This window comes from Diabrotica virgifera, chromosome 2 (genome assembly GCF_917563875.1).
Source record: "Diabrotica virgifera virgifera chromosome 2, PGI_DIABVI_V3a".
Lineage (NCBI taxonomy): Eukaryota > Metazoa > Arthropoda > Insecta > Coleoptera > Chrysomelidae > Diabrotica > Diabrotica virgifera.
In genome coordinates, this window is record NC_065444.1 from 30,074,081 (window position 1) to 30,089,614 (window position 15,534).

At 31.1% G+C, this 15,534-nt stretch overlaps 1 protein-coding gene across 2 annotated transcripts in view; it reads left to right on the top strand.

Moving 5' to 3' along the window:
• The window catches only part of LOC114335788 (centromere protein J), a 38,893-nt gene that overhangs the window by 16,945 nt on the left and 6,414 nt on the right, over window positions 1-15,534 (top strand). Inside the window, exons 3-6 of one of the 2 annotated variants that reach the window (XM_028286078.2) lie at window positions 1,989-2,206; window positions 5,727-5,899; window positions 5,974-6,258; window positions 13,102-13,240. In XM_028286078.2, coding sequence (XP_028141879.2) covers window positions 1,989-2,206; window positions 5,727-5,899; window positions 5,974-6,258; window positions 13,102-13,240 — 815 coding nt within the window. Of the gene's footprint in view, window positions 1-1,988; window positions 2,207-5,726; window positions 5,900-5,973; window positions 6,259-13,101; window positions 13,247-15,534 lie in introns of both variants that reach the window. The other variant, XM_028286077.2, reaches the window with a different exon arrangement.

Consider the following 15,534-nt stretch of genomic DNA (forward strand, 5'->3'; position numbering starts at 1 on the left):
TCGATAAAACTAAAAAAAGTCGACAGCGTTACCTCGACAAACTCATAAGCTAATAAAATCTTTTTGAATTTTTTGTTTACCGTGATCCAATGATGAGTTCTGATGTCCATCACAAAATTCATTGTTTTTTGAGGTATCTTTAAAAATTTGCCACCGTGATTATTTTTCAATATTTTTCCTTGAATTTTTTTTGAAGAATCTATGAATTGTGCTGAATATGCCTATTTAATTTAAAAATAAAATAATTCTACCATACTTTAAAAAAAATGTGCTTGAAATATTGATTTCAACCCTTACGGCTCCCCTTAAGGATAGCTATGACACGATTTTGATAGGCAACCCATGCTAGAAATATTTGTCTATGTATGAAATTTAATAAAAAAAATGTTTCATCCGGAAAGCAGATGGGTACAACAGGTCGACCTATATTCGCATCCTGTACTATTAGTATCAGCTGTTCCTGGTAATCAAAAAAATATGTTTTCTTCTGTTTCTTACTTAAAATTTATCAATCTATTCATTGTTGTAATCTTACTCAGGATGCAAATTATCCTTTCACCACTTTGCCAGCCTTCTTTATTTGTGGGTTCCAATTGAATTTCCCTCTAGCACATGTTTGAGTAGTAGGTATATATCCATTATTCTCATGTGACCATACCATTGAAACTGTTTTTGTCTTTCCTCAATCTTGCTACAAATTGCACAAGTTTTTTTTCTTTCTATTCCATATACTATAATAGATGCTTATGTAAAGAAACCGAAATATCCTTTCGACTTTATTCGCTGTATATAAGTGTGTCACCTGCGTATCACAGGTTACTGATTTTTCTGCCTCATATAGTGATTTATCCATCTTGTAAAATCTAGTATCTAGTACTTGTCTCATTAGCCAAATATACAGGGTGTTTGGTAAAGAATGGGCCATAGCTTAACCTTAGATTCCTGAGCTTAAAATAGGTCGATTTAAGCTCTTAGTACGAAAGTTGATAATAACTGAAATACAGGGTGTCGAAGTTAAACTTTTATTTTATTTATTCTTGAATATTTCCTGGCAGGCATGAGCTAACAACACGAAATTTTGTAAGCGGGGTTATTTTGGGACGAGAAATCTAAATTTGCCACCAAAAATGATGTATTACCCAGAGTCTTTCAGCGCTCGTTTAATATGTTCAATTTTTTTATCCCCCACTCTACATACTTTTTGAATTAAAATTTTCATTCTCTTAATATTTTTACTTAAAAAGATGTACTACATTCATCTCGCTAAACTTAACCGTTTTCGAAATAAACGCATTTTAAATATGCGATGCAATATAATTTTTTGCATAATATCATTGTAGTTACACTCGAAAAATAAACTTAAAACCATAATAATTGTACAAGTTCTCATATTTATGTTATTGCATCGCAAATTCCATTAGAAGAAATTTGCGATGCATTTTTGGAAATCATTATGGCTTTAAGTTTATTTTTTGGGTGTAACTACAATATTATGAAAACAATTATGTTGCATCGCAGATTTAAAATGCGTTTATTTCGAAAACGGTTAAGTTTAGCGAGATGCATGTAGTACATCTTTTTTAAGTAAAAATATTAAGAGAATAAAAATTTTGATTCAAAAAGTATGTAGAGTGGGGGATAAAAAAATTGAACGTATTAAATGAGCGCTGAAAGACGTATGTGGCGCCCTCTGGGTAATACATCATTTTTGGTAGCGAATTTATATTTCTCGTCCCAAAAAATCTCCGCTTACCAAATATCGTGTTGTTAGCTCATGCCTGTCAGGAAATATTAAAGAATAAATAAAATAAAAGTTGTTTGACACCCTGTATTTCAGTTATTATCAACTTTGGTACTAAGGTAAGTTAGCATAAATCGACCTATTTTAAGCTCAGGAATTTAAGGTTAAGCTATGGCCCATTATTTACCAATCACCCTGTATACATACTATTAATCCTAATCTGATATATATTTTTTAATTTGCTTAGATAATCAATCAAGAAAGTCATCAGAATCTGATTCCTCATGTAATGAAAAAACAAGCATTTTGTCTTCAAGTTTTTATAGTGAATTTGAAACCACTTTAAGAAGAAATGATGTAGATAAAGCTGTTAACACTGATTTTAAAAGTGACGTTGGTTGCTCAAATTGCATTGAACTGGAGAGTCAGATTGACAAATTGCAACAAAAATCCTCTAATTTGGTCGTAAGTAATATTACACATTCTTTATTTCTAAAACTAGATCATTTCTTTATAAAAATCGGGATACGCTTATTCTGAAATATCGAGGTTTCAAATTTTATGCTTGCAATGTTGCCAGATTTACCATTTTTTTGATATCATTAGTCACTTTGGTTTTAAAACTTCACAGTGCCAAATATAGTTTTGAGGTAATATAGTAAATATAGAATGCTGTAATTTTGAGATTAATAATTAATAAAGCTAATACTATAAATAGCTAAAGTTGACAGATAACTAAAGATGGTTTTTAATGAAAAATAGCGGATTACTGTTTTAATGAAGAGGGACTATGGCGATATAAAAAGATCTTATCAAAGAATTATTGAAGAATCCATATTAATTTCTAGAGATACATGGAGAAATCTAATGGACGCATTCTACCATCGTCTAGGATACTGTCAAATTAACAACGTAGGACCATTTTTAGTTAGTATAGTTGTTATCTATTTTATTTCTTGTCCATTCATACATTTAAAGATTTCTGCACAAAATTACTTCAATCATATTGGTACTTTTACATATTCAATCTTCATCCAGCCTCAAAAGTCCACTGCTGAACATAGGCCTCCTCCCCTCGTTTCCAACCCCATCTATCCTGCGCCGCTCTCATCCAGTTTTTATTTAGCTTTCTTAAGTCGTCAGTCCTTCTTGTAGGCGGTCGACCGACGCTTCTCTTGTCTCCTCTTTGTCCAGCGCCCATCTGTCATTTTGGCTATGTGTCCTGCCCATCTCCACTTCAACCTGGCTATCCTTTCGATGACGTCAGTCACCTTTGTTCTTCTCCTGATTTCTTCGTTTCTGATTTTGTCTCGCAGAGTTATTCCTAACATTGACCGCTCCATTCTTCCCTGCGCGACTCTTAGTTTGGTAGCCGAGGCTTTAGTTAAGGTAAGTGTTTCTGATCCGTACGTCAAGACTGGGAGGACGCACTGATCAAATACCTTTCTCTTTAGGCATGTGGGCAACTCACTTTTAAAAGTTTCTCTCAGTTTTCCAAATGCTGCCCACCCAAGGCCGATTCTTCTCTTCAGTTCATGAGTCTGGTTAACCCTGCCAATCATAATTTCATGTCCCAGGTATTTATATCTATCTACGAGTTCTATTTCTTTCCCACCAATACTGATGTTCTGGTTGGGTACCAAATTTGTCATTATTTTTGTTTTCGAGATGTTTATATTTAAACGTACATTTTCTGTAGCCATAACGAGTTCCGGTACCATCTCTCTTGCCATACCTAGATCCTCAGCTACTATGACTATATCATCGGCGAAACGTAAGTTGTTTAGATATTCTCCATCTATTTTTATTCCCTTTGTCATCCAATCCAAACTCTTGAAAGCATGTTCTAAGACTGTATTAAAAAGTTTAGGTGACATTGGGTCTCCTTGTCTAACCCCCCGTTCTTTTTTTATGCGATTACTGTTAGTATGTAATTTGACGGTGGTTGTTGCCTGTAAGTATATTTTGTAGAATAATTTTGTATACCTATAATCTAGCCTGCATTCTTTAAGCGCCTGTAATATGTTGCTAAGCTCAACTGTGTCAAAGGCTTTGTAAAAATCGATAAAAACCAGAACTAGAGGTTTATTGTATTCCACTACTTTCGTACTTTCTCTATTAGGGTTTTTATACTTTGTAGATGGTCATTTGTTTTTTTTCATAACTTTTTCGGAATCCTGCCTGTTCTCTTGGTTGATAAGTCTCTAACTTTCTTTCCATTCTCTTAACTATTATTCGCGTAAATAACTTATACAGTATGTCCCTGTAAGTTGTATCCATATGGAAAACTTTTTTATTATTAATTTTACGAAAAAAAGTTATTCTTCATAAAAAGCTCTGCTTGGTCCAAAACCTAAAATTTAACCATCAAATATCAAATTTTATGAATATTATACGAGGTATGTCAAAAAGTTTGAATTTCACTCAAGAGTAAAGTAGCATTATTTTTCACAATATTGAAAATTGCTATTATGAAAAGTTGTTTGGAATTAAAAACTATATTCTAGTATGCAATTACATACTTATAATTGAAAATAAAATTTTTTTGAAAATTTTTGGATAACTAACATTATTTTCAGTTATTTTAATTCAGATAACTCTTTTATTATTAATTTTACGAAAAAAAGTGATTCTTAATAAAAAGTTCTGCCCGGTCTAAAACCTTAAACACAACCATCTTATGTTAAATTTTATCAATTTTATACGAGGTATGTCAAAAAATATGAATTTCGCTCAAGAGTAAAATACGTTTATTATTCACAATAGCGAAAATTGTTATTACGAAAAGTTATTTAGAATTAAAAACTATGTTTCATTATGTAATTACATCCTTTTAATTGAAATATTCTGAACTATAAAGGTACTTTACTTTTGATCTAAATTTATCTTTTTTGACATACCTCGTATAAAATTGATAAAATTTCATATAAGCTAGTTGTATTTTAGGTTTTAGACTATCCAAAACTTTTTATTAAGAATAACTTTTTTTCGTAAAATTAATAATAAAAGAGTTATCAGAATTGAAATAACTGAAAATAATGTTAGTTATCCATAATTTTTCAAAAATTTTTTTTTTCAATTAGAAGGATGTAATTGCATATTAGGATATAGTTTTTAATTCCAAACAACTTTTCATAATGGCAATTTTCAATATTGTGAAAAATAGAGCTAACTCTTGAGTGAAATTCAAACTTTTTGACACCTCGTATAATATTCAAAAAAAATTGATATTTGATGGTTAAATCTTAGGTTTTGGACCATGCAGAGCTTTTTATAAAGAATAACTTTTTTCTGTAAAATTAATAATAAAAAAGTTTTCCATATGGATACAACTTACAGGGACATACTGTATAAATGGCTGAGGAGGCTAATCGGTCTGTAATTCTCTAAATTGTCTTTGTCTCCTGCTTTGTGTAATAGAATCATAGTAGCGTTGTTCCAGTCTGTTGAAATATTGGCGTTGTGAAGGCAGATGTTGAAAAGTAGTTTAGTTTTTTCAAGTAGTATATTTCCTCTAATTTTTAGTGCTTCTGATACTATTCCATTTTCGCCTGGGGTTCGATTATTTTTCATTTTCTTCAGAGCCTCTTTGATTTCTGATTTTGTTATATCGGGCATTAAATCTGATCCTTGATTTAATACCCCAGTTTTTACTGTAATTGGAAGTTGCGTATTGTCATCTTCTTTTCTTGATTTGTATAACTCTGTTTAGAACTCTTCGACTATTGTTAATATTTCATCTCTGTTTGTAGTTTCTTCTCCAGTTCTGTTTCTTAGTTTGTTGATTTCTATTTTTCCTTTTTGTACGCTTCTCTTCAAAACTTTCATGTTCTTATTTAGCTCTATTGCTTGTTTTGTTTTTTCTACATTGTAGTTTCTTATGTCTTTTCTTATTGCCTTTGTTATCGTCTTATTTATTTGATTTAGCGCACATATTGTATTCAATATTAGGTAATAATTGATTTTAATAAAGGTTTTGTTTTAGTCGGCGAACTCAAAACTTGATCAACATGTGAAGGAGTTAGAAAGACAATGTGATTTACTGAACAGCGAAATGAAACGATCAAGAAATGATTACGAAAAAGACGTGGAAGATATACAAAAGGAACTAGAAGACGAAAGAAAAAAGCTTGCGCGAGAAAAAGCCCTTGTTGATATGTACGAATTCTATTGTTTACCGATAACACGTTGTGAATAGAGTATCCCAATACATTTTGTGAATATTCTTTTAGGTACATAAAGGATCTTCGACCTAAGAAGAAAGAAAGTATGGAAATAGAGAATTTGAAAAAGGAATTATTGGAAGTAAAGGAGTTGCTTAAGTTAAAAGAAACAAAAAATGGGACTACGCAGGCACGTTTGAGAAATCAGATAAAGCAGCTTGAGAAAGATAACAGCGAGCTCAAATCTTCAGTTGAATATTGGCAAAAGGAAAACGCTAAGCTGAATGCTGCTCAATTGGTGAATAGAAAAGCTGAAACGAGGATGTTGCAGCAAATCAGTAGAAATTTAAACAGGTCAGTTTTTATAGCCTTTCGTGGCAACTTTATACAGTACGTAAATCGTTCAGCTGGACATAGGGAACATACGTTGTATATATTTAGATACATAAATACATACATTGTATTATATTGAGATACTTGTGGCAACTGAGCTCTCTCGATGACAATATGGTTATAGCATTAAGGGCACAAACCATACATACTCTAGACGGTCCACGGCCATGTTAATCTTTCGGATCGAATTAACGCCATCTCTTGATTGGAATGAGAACTAAATTGACAAATTATAGCACAAACCATACATACTCATAGACGTTTCACTTAAATTATCAAGGTCAAGACAGCAAATTAGTTACCATTCCAATCCAGAGATGTCGCTGTCAGTCAATCCTCTTGTCATATTTAACAACTGACAGTTGACAATTAAACTAATTTGTTATTTACTTTTTATTTTACAGTTTGTGGCTTAATTATTTTATTATAGTGGTGTTACGTTTTTAATTAGATTTAATCACAATTTTATTCAATTGTATTAACCTCCTTTCCGTTTTATGAGTAGAATTTTTAGTTTACATTGATCATCCCGTGTTGTGTTTCTCCACATTTAAAAAAACATTATAATCGATCCTGAAACAGTTTATTCCAATAGACAAGTGCGTCATCAACATTTCCGGCCTATATATTTTTGGAAGTTTGTAAAAGATTATAAGGTAATATTTATCTAAACAATCATCCTACAAGATTCTTTCAAAAATTTCCATTCAACTCAATATCAGTGCTTTCACGTGACACATGGCAGTAGTGTTTAGCATTTTGAAAACAAATTGGAATATTTGAAGTTTTCAGTAAAATATTGAATAAAACATTTAATTGTCTTTCTGTTGTTTTAATTTCCTGCGAAATTTCATCAAAAATCCCGCAAAATTTATAATTTGAAATTCCCACCTAACTAAAATTTGTCAATTTAGTTCCAATTCCAATCAAGAGATGGCGTTAATTCGATCCGAAAGATTAACATGGTCGTGAAACGTCTATGAGTATGTATGGTTTGTGAATTATAGTTATTAAACAAAAACTACTATTACGTGGGTATTTCAAACTATAAGTTTTGCGGGATTTTTGATGAAATTTCGCAGGAAATTATAACAACAGAAAGACAATTCAATGTTTTATTCAATAATCATACTGTAACTGAAAATTACCTTAAAAGTTCCATCTACATAAAAAATACGTCTTGTCTAAAAGTTTCGGCTAAAGTTATGGTAGTAGATAATCGGGGCTGAAATACCAATATAAACAAAAATCATAGTTTTACTGAAAACTTCAAAAATATTCCAATTTGTTTGGATTCCATTTGTTCCAAATGCTAAACATGTGTCATGTGAAAGCACTGTTTTTGTAATCAATCATGTTTAATATTTAGTTGAATGAAAATCTTTGAAGGAATATGCTTGTTTATATAAATACCTTTCTCCAGAGTCTCCCATTCTCAAGAAAATGAATTTATTCCAACTCAAACGTCCTCACTGTATTTGTTTATAAGCCAAAATATTGTTTATAACTTAAAACAGTGCTGAGGCCGCTTAAATAATCCGATTTTAATTCTGTAAAGTGTATTAGGTAGGTAGAGAACTTCTTTATATGTAAAAAAAATTAGCAGACTTCTAAATTGTCTACTTTTTCTTCAGAAAGTTTTTAAAAAAATTGAAATTAAAAAAAATTAGATTACAAAATTATTCTGCAAAATCTATCAGGTCGATTTTAATGAAATTTGGTGAACGATTTAAGTATTTTGTAAGAATTTTCTAAGCGAATTACGAAAGTTCTAAGTACAACCAAAGTGGTTGAAAAACATTGAATAAAAATAGTCTTTTTTTGCCCCTATTTTCTATTTATTGCTATTTTGCAGAAAGGGTAATCATTTAAGACATTTTAAACCAGTCGCATATTATACAAAATTCAATTATCTTTATTTTCTTTCCCTACGACTTTGTTCCAAAATGAATCGTTTTAAAGTTATATGCAATGAAAGTAGAAAAAAATCGATATTTTTCGAAAGTTTTAAATATTTAAATTTTTTTATTAATGTTCCGGGCATATTTGAGAAGGAGCATAAGTCAATTATAATTATTGAAGTTGTCACCTAACTTTATCTGCAAAAATCCGAATGCCACCTCGCACATCTACCTCAAAACAGATCCGTCCTGGTCTAATAATCGCAGTATTAAAAACAAATGTTATATTTGTTATATGTATTGTTATGATCTGCTTTTTATTAATTTTATATTAATTATTATTTATCTGATTAATTATTTAATTGTCGCAAATCATACATAAAAATGAATAAAAAATCTCAGGGTGCCTTTTTATACTATCAAAAAAAAATCTAAATTATCTCACGTTATACTTATCTTCTCTCGTGGGTTCAGTATCTCTTAGTTGATCCTAATCGGGATAAAATAGGGAAAAGAAATAAAGCAAAATATTAAAATAGACATACAGAATTGTCTTTTATTTGTCAAAATCAATACTCTAAAATCTATCAAATCTAAAAACCTGTGGACACTGATGTACGAATGAAATCTTTACCACTTAAATTTATTATAGTTAAAAAAAAAACAATTTATCGGTTTGTTCCCGATGACTTTGGTAAAACAAACTAAACAAAACAAATTTATGTATTCGCAAGATTAGCTATACTTCCTATTTACTTTTAGAAATATTGGAATTTTAATTCATATGCCTTTTACTCAAAATTTTAGTTTCCGAACATAAAAATATCTTTCACATAAGTTGACTGACCTTTTGCTTCACTCACTCTGATGTCTTCTCGTGACCCAAAACAGCTCTCCCTCGTTGACTATGTTAAAGGCTACTCATCAAAGCCCTCTCCGTTCTCCAGCTTCAAAACTATCAGCATACCAACACCAATTCTCCAACAAGCCGGGCCTCTTTTGACACGTACTCGATTCAAACAAAACTCCAAAAATTCTCTGCTCTCCTTCTCACAATAATACAGAATCAAAGAGGTATTTCGTCTCAATTTGATCTGTCTCTCGTTCCACTTTTCAACACTATTCTCCACTATCAAACAACCATTGGTATTTGCTAACTACTTATCCACGTTATAAACGTCGACCGCTCCTCAGCGCTGCCAAATAACATACTGACTTCTTTTTCAAACTCTCTCAATCATTCAAACTACCTTTCCCCTTCCAACTTGCCAAGAATCAGAAACAATCTTTTCCATTCGACAAACAAAAAGTCATTTTCAAAATTATTCCGACCACCCTAATTACTTTCGGGGAAACTCTACAATATTTACTCGGGTTGAAACAAAGATATTAACATTCCAAACTTTCTTTTAAATCACCTTTTCTAGAAAGTGATAATTACATCTACCAGTGGATTCTATAGTTCTCGTAATAAACAATCTATTTCCATTTTAAATCTAAATACATCGTCCTTTTCACTTTAATTATTCACAAAAGTCTTTAGTGGTTCATCGGAAAGCTCATTAAAAGAGAAATCCACTTACGTCCAAACTAAATTCTAATAAATATTTACAGCTCAATATACAGGGTGTATCAAATTTATGTGCCCGCGTTATTTAAAAAAAATTTAATTTAATTTTCATTTTGCTTTTGATTGATAAATTGAAAACACAATAGTATATACTGGGGTATAATGTACCTACAAGAATAAGATTGTATAAGAACGTTTAATATATAAAGATAGACTTTTAGTCTGAACAAATTATAAAAAAGGCCATTTTTGAGAAAAGTTGTTTAGCAGTTATTTTAAGTGTAATCGAATCTTAAGATTGCATAGGTATGTTAGTAATATCGATTTGCAAAGTCCACAGAAAGCATGCTATTTTGTTTAATATTATTTTTGTATCCAGTATTTACACAGATATTTTACTATTTACTTTTCAAAACTTTACTTCAAAGCGATTTTTTAAATCCACCTTTATGTAATGTGATAGTATGAAAGAATTGAGGATATTATGGCAACGGTGTCATATGTCAAGCTTGGAACTTAGATCCAATGCTAAAATGCGTGCATAAAGTTAGGTTAGGTTATATTTTCAAGGCATAATCGTGCAACATGTCCTTTCTTTCTATTAAAAAATTATTTAAACCAGCCATTGAAAATAAATTTAAATGTAAAAATATTTTAGACTAGACAACAACACAATTACCACTATCAGCTAAAACTATCATGACAGCTGAAATGACCTTGAAATGACAACAATAATTCGTATACGAGCATCACGATTCGAATGGTTCATACCCATTCGAGTCGTCGTATACGAAAAAATTCGTACACGAAGTATTCGAAAATAGAAGACACCGGATTTCAAGCGAAATTCTTCTAATTTCGTATGCGAAATATGCTCGAATGAATTCGAAAATAGGACCCCTGAGTTGAAACGAGTCTTCTTGTTTGTCATAGGAATGTGACGATCACGCCATACCCTGTTTAGTCCAGTCATTGCTGCTCTTAGTAATTGTATGCGGCTGAGAGTTTCTTATTAGTATGTATTTGCCTTTGAGTGGCTCCCCATTTCTTTTAATGCTTCCTTATTAGCCACTTCTGATCCTTGTTTCTTGCAGCATCTTTGGTGATGCCACACAATGGTTCTGAGCCTACAAAGTTTTCTTTCGAGTCTTGTTTTGCCAAAAAATCTGCTTGTTCATTCCCATGTACCCTCTCCATGACATCCGTATTAAAGACAATTTATTGTCTTTTGCCAGGTTGTTGAGGAGATCTTTTTGCAGTACGTCATTATTGAGTGGGTTCTTTAAGACCAGACTAGCTGATTGGCTATCTGAACAAATATGTATTCTCTTTGCTTTGGGGTTTCCATTCAGGATTTCATCAATGCAGGCCATCAAAGCAAACATTAGCCTGACACACAGTTGCATGCTTACCCAAAGACTTCTGACCCTAGTACCATCGGCAGTTTTAGATCCATTAGTAAACCATATTAACTCCCCATTAGTTAGTATTTTTGTTTTCTAGATCATATCTGAGTTCATCTGAAAGATGGATTGATTCCTTAAGTATTAGTCCAGGAACTGAACTTTTTCACCTCGCAAGTAGTGGATAGTCCAAGGACCAAAATCTATATGATGCCGAAAAACGCTTTAACCATGGAGATGGTTGCCACCTCATCTCGGAGGTGGAAATTTTTTATTATATTTTGACCGCAAAAGTTGATAAAAACGTTCATTCTAAGCAAAACATGTTCTATACATTTTTTTATATCGAAAAATTCAATGTTTTTCGATTACTTACTCATTTACGATTCACTCAATTTTTACCATAGAAAAATTTTTTTCAAACCAAGTTCTTGGGAATTAAGTAACCTACAATTTAATATTTAAACATTTTTTCGCATCTTTGATGCTAATCTTTCTATTCTGAAGAAAACGGCATTTTTTACCAAACTACAAAAATTCGTTATTCGATTTTAACTACAGTTTTTTTAAAAACTATTCATTCTAAGCCAGTCAAACTTCTAGGATCTATTAATAATACATAAATAAAGAAGAATGAATACGGCCAACGACTAAAAACACCGCTAACTTACATTATTATGCTTCCAATTGGATTTCTCCTTTTTTTGTTCAAAAAATATATTGATTTTTTAAATATAACTTTTTATTTTTTGTCAAAGAAAGTGGTAAAAAAGAATTTTGTAGGTTTTTACAAGATCTATAAGGCTATTACTATTAAATTCTTTTAATATTCTCAGTCGCAAAAAGAGGTGACTTTGAAAGGGTTGGTAAAGGTGGTTTTTGCATGTTATTACAAGTTTTAATTATCAATAGCTCACTCAGTTTTTGCCGTAGAAAAAATTGTTGCAAACAATGTTCTTGAGAATTAAATAAGCTACAATTTGATATTGAAACATTTTTTCGTGTCTCTGATGCTAATCTTTCTATTCGGAAGAAAATGGCATTTTTTACCAAACTACAAAAATTCGATATTCGCTTTTAACTTCATTGTTTTTTAACGGTCAAACTTCTAGAACCTGTTAATAATACATAAATAAAGAAAATAAGGTCAATGACTAATTTTAATTAGAGTGGTGATTATGGGGTTGATTCCGATCACTTTTTCGCTGAAAAAAAAATAGGGACTGACATTCTTTTCATTATCATTTTTCACTTAAGTCACTTAATTTTTGAGCTAGAGACTTTTTTTATTTCTGTAGATAGATATGTTTAAATACTTTAAATTAGTTTCAACAAGTTATCCTCGAAAAATGCATAGTTTTCCCGTCTTTTGACTTTGAAACTACAATATTTAGCATTTGAGGAAGAAGAGCTAACATATAATAAAGTATAGTTCGATTACTATTGGTCTTAAAGAAAATAAAAAAAAAGGTTTTGTTAATTTTTTCAAAAGGTACATTTTTTAAGCAAAGTTGTTTTGATAAAACGAAAACTTTTTGAGTTATTAGCAGAAAACTGATTAAAAACATTAATATTTTCGATATAAAACCAACACTTTCGATAGCGAATAAATCGAAAACTAATAATTTTATAAAAAAAATACATAGAACGTTTTTTGCTTAGAATAAACGTTGTTATTCTACCAACTTTTGCGGTCAAAATATAATTAAAAATTTCCACCGCAACATATAGATTTTGATCCTTGGACTATCCACTACTTATTCTCAAATTTTCAAGTAAATCGATCCATTCTGTAAAAATTGCGAGGTTTTGTCCTATTTTAAGCTTCATTACTTGGACTATAAATATAGTCCCAGTAGAATGTGTGTGACTATTCAATGCATAATTCGGTTTTCGAATATTGCTTTGCTTTAAAATAATAATATTTTAGATTAACTGAAGAAACGATTAAAGACGTTGATAATTCCAATTCACCTACTAGCGGGAAAAAGGAAAACAGCAAACTTCGAAACAGAGAAAAGGGAAAGAATGTGGCAGAGCTAAAAGAAAAAGTAGTAAAAGGAATACAGGTTCAGGTAAATGTATACACAGTTTAAAAAATTAGTATTCACATTATGATATCTAGATTGATAGCCGAGTATAATTAGTAACTAACTAACCTTTTCGACGTAAAATTGATATTATTATTGTAATAACAATAATTAGGCTACCTTACTCGATATTTCTTTTTATTCCGTTAGTGCATCTTTTCCGTTTAGTTAGTGCAGAGTTTTCTTAATTGTGAAATATTTCTTCCATAGATTTTCTAAGAATTTCCATAAGAATTCGTTTATAGTATGTTTTCACGGATGTCTGTTTTACTCTATGGATGTGAAACCTGGAAAGTGACAAAAACCCTTACAGACAAACTGCAGGACTTGGATAACAAATGCCTACGAAGAATTATTGATATTTTCTGGCCTAACATCATCTGAAACGAAGATCTATTACACCTGACCAAACAAAAGGGGGTAGAAACACACTCCAAAAAAATAGTTCCAGTATTGCAGAGACTGCCCTAGAGTGAAATTCCCAAGGAAAAAGAAAAAGAAGTCGCCCAGCACAAACTTGGAGAAGATCAATCATGGACGACATAAGAGGTCAAGGAAAGTCTTGGAATGAGATGAATGCTTTTCGATGGCGCGTTTTCACTGAAGCTCTATGCTTCACTTAAGAGTTCAAGAACATTATATTATACACTGGGGTGCAAAATTAACCGTACACCTTAAAAATCGGTTATTTTTGATGTCTCAAATTTTCTAAAGCGGTTGTCCGATTTAAGTGATTTTTAATTGTGTTATAGCCTTATTCTTTAACAATATCGCTCTAATAACATTGATGCTAAACAGGTAAATTTTCATTGTATACCGGGTGTACCAATGAAACTGTGTTTTTTTCTCAAACTTCGCATCACCCTGTAAAATATTTAGCATTTATAAAATACTCCAATTAAAACCCAACTATAGCCTCATGTTTTCTCAACATTCTGTTTTTTGATTCATTCTCTTATGTTGGACCGTAAAAAAGTTAGGTACTTTAACAATTAGCCATGTTTTTCATCAATACAGGATGTTTTTCAATAAGTATATCAAACTTCAAGGGGTAATTCTACATGAAAAAATAATGACAGTTTGCTTTATAAACCTATGTCCGCAAATGCTTCGTTTCTGAGATAGAGGGTGTTGAAATTTCTCTTACAAAGTGAAGATTTATGTATTGCTTTAAAACCGGTTGAGATATGCAAATGAAATTTTGTGGGTTTTAAGATTTTTTTATTGTACATTTTTTGACATACAAGCAGGAATTTAATATTCACCATTGGCGCGCATACGGGTAATATGACGGCTCATATTACCCGTATGGGCGTCAATGGTTAATATTAATTTCTTACTTGTATGTCAAAAAATGTACAATAAAAAAATCTTAAAACCCACAAAATTTCATTTGCATATCTCAACCCGTTTTAAAGCAATAAATAAATCTTCAGTTTGTAAGAAAAATTTCAACACCCTCTATCTAAGAAACGAAAGATTTGCGGACATACCGTTTATAAAGCAAACTGTCATTATTTTTTCATGTAGAATTACCCCTTAAAGTTTGCCATACTTATTTAAAAAAACACCCTGTATTGATGAAAAACATGGCTAGTTGTTAAAGTACCTAACTTTTTTATGGTCTAATGTAAGCGAATGAACCAAAAAAGAATGTGTGTGTACCTTGTACGCACGTAAGAAGTGATACTTCTATTATATGATTTCAGCGAAATAAAATATTTTTAACAGTTTATTTTTATTTTATTAAATATTAAACTGAGTTTAATAGCTACTTACCACTTTCCAAAAATCCAAAAGTTAAAAAAAAAGACAGCAATTGTCCGCATTTGAACTCGGGATCTCTCGATTCGTAGTCGAATGCTGTATTACCAACGAGGCTACGAAAGCATTGTTATGACGGTTTCTCGGACATTATGACAAACCACGGTAACAAATTGACGAAGTGAAGTAATAAATAAAAATGTTTTAATAATACGTATTACCTTACTCCAGAGGAAGACAAATCCAAAGACACAAAAATTATAATAAATATATTTACTAAAAACACTAATATATTTTTTCCACACCTTTTTTGGACTGATACATATAACTTAAAAGATTTAGGAATGAACAACGTACTGTCTCTATGCGCATGCGCGCAGTATAATAAAAATTCACTCTCTATCGCGTCTAAAGAAGTATAACTTCAAAAACAAAATGTTGAGAAAACATGAGGCTATAGTTGTATTTTAATTTCAGTATTTTACAAATGCTAGAATATTCCACAGGGT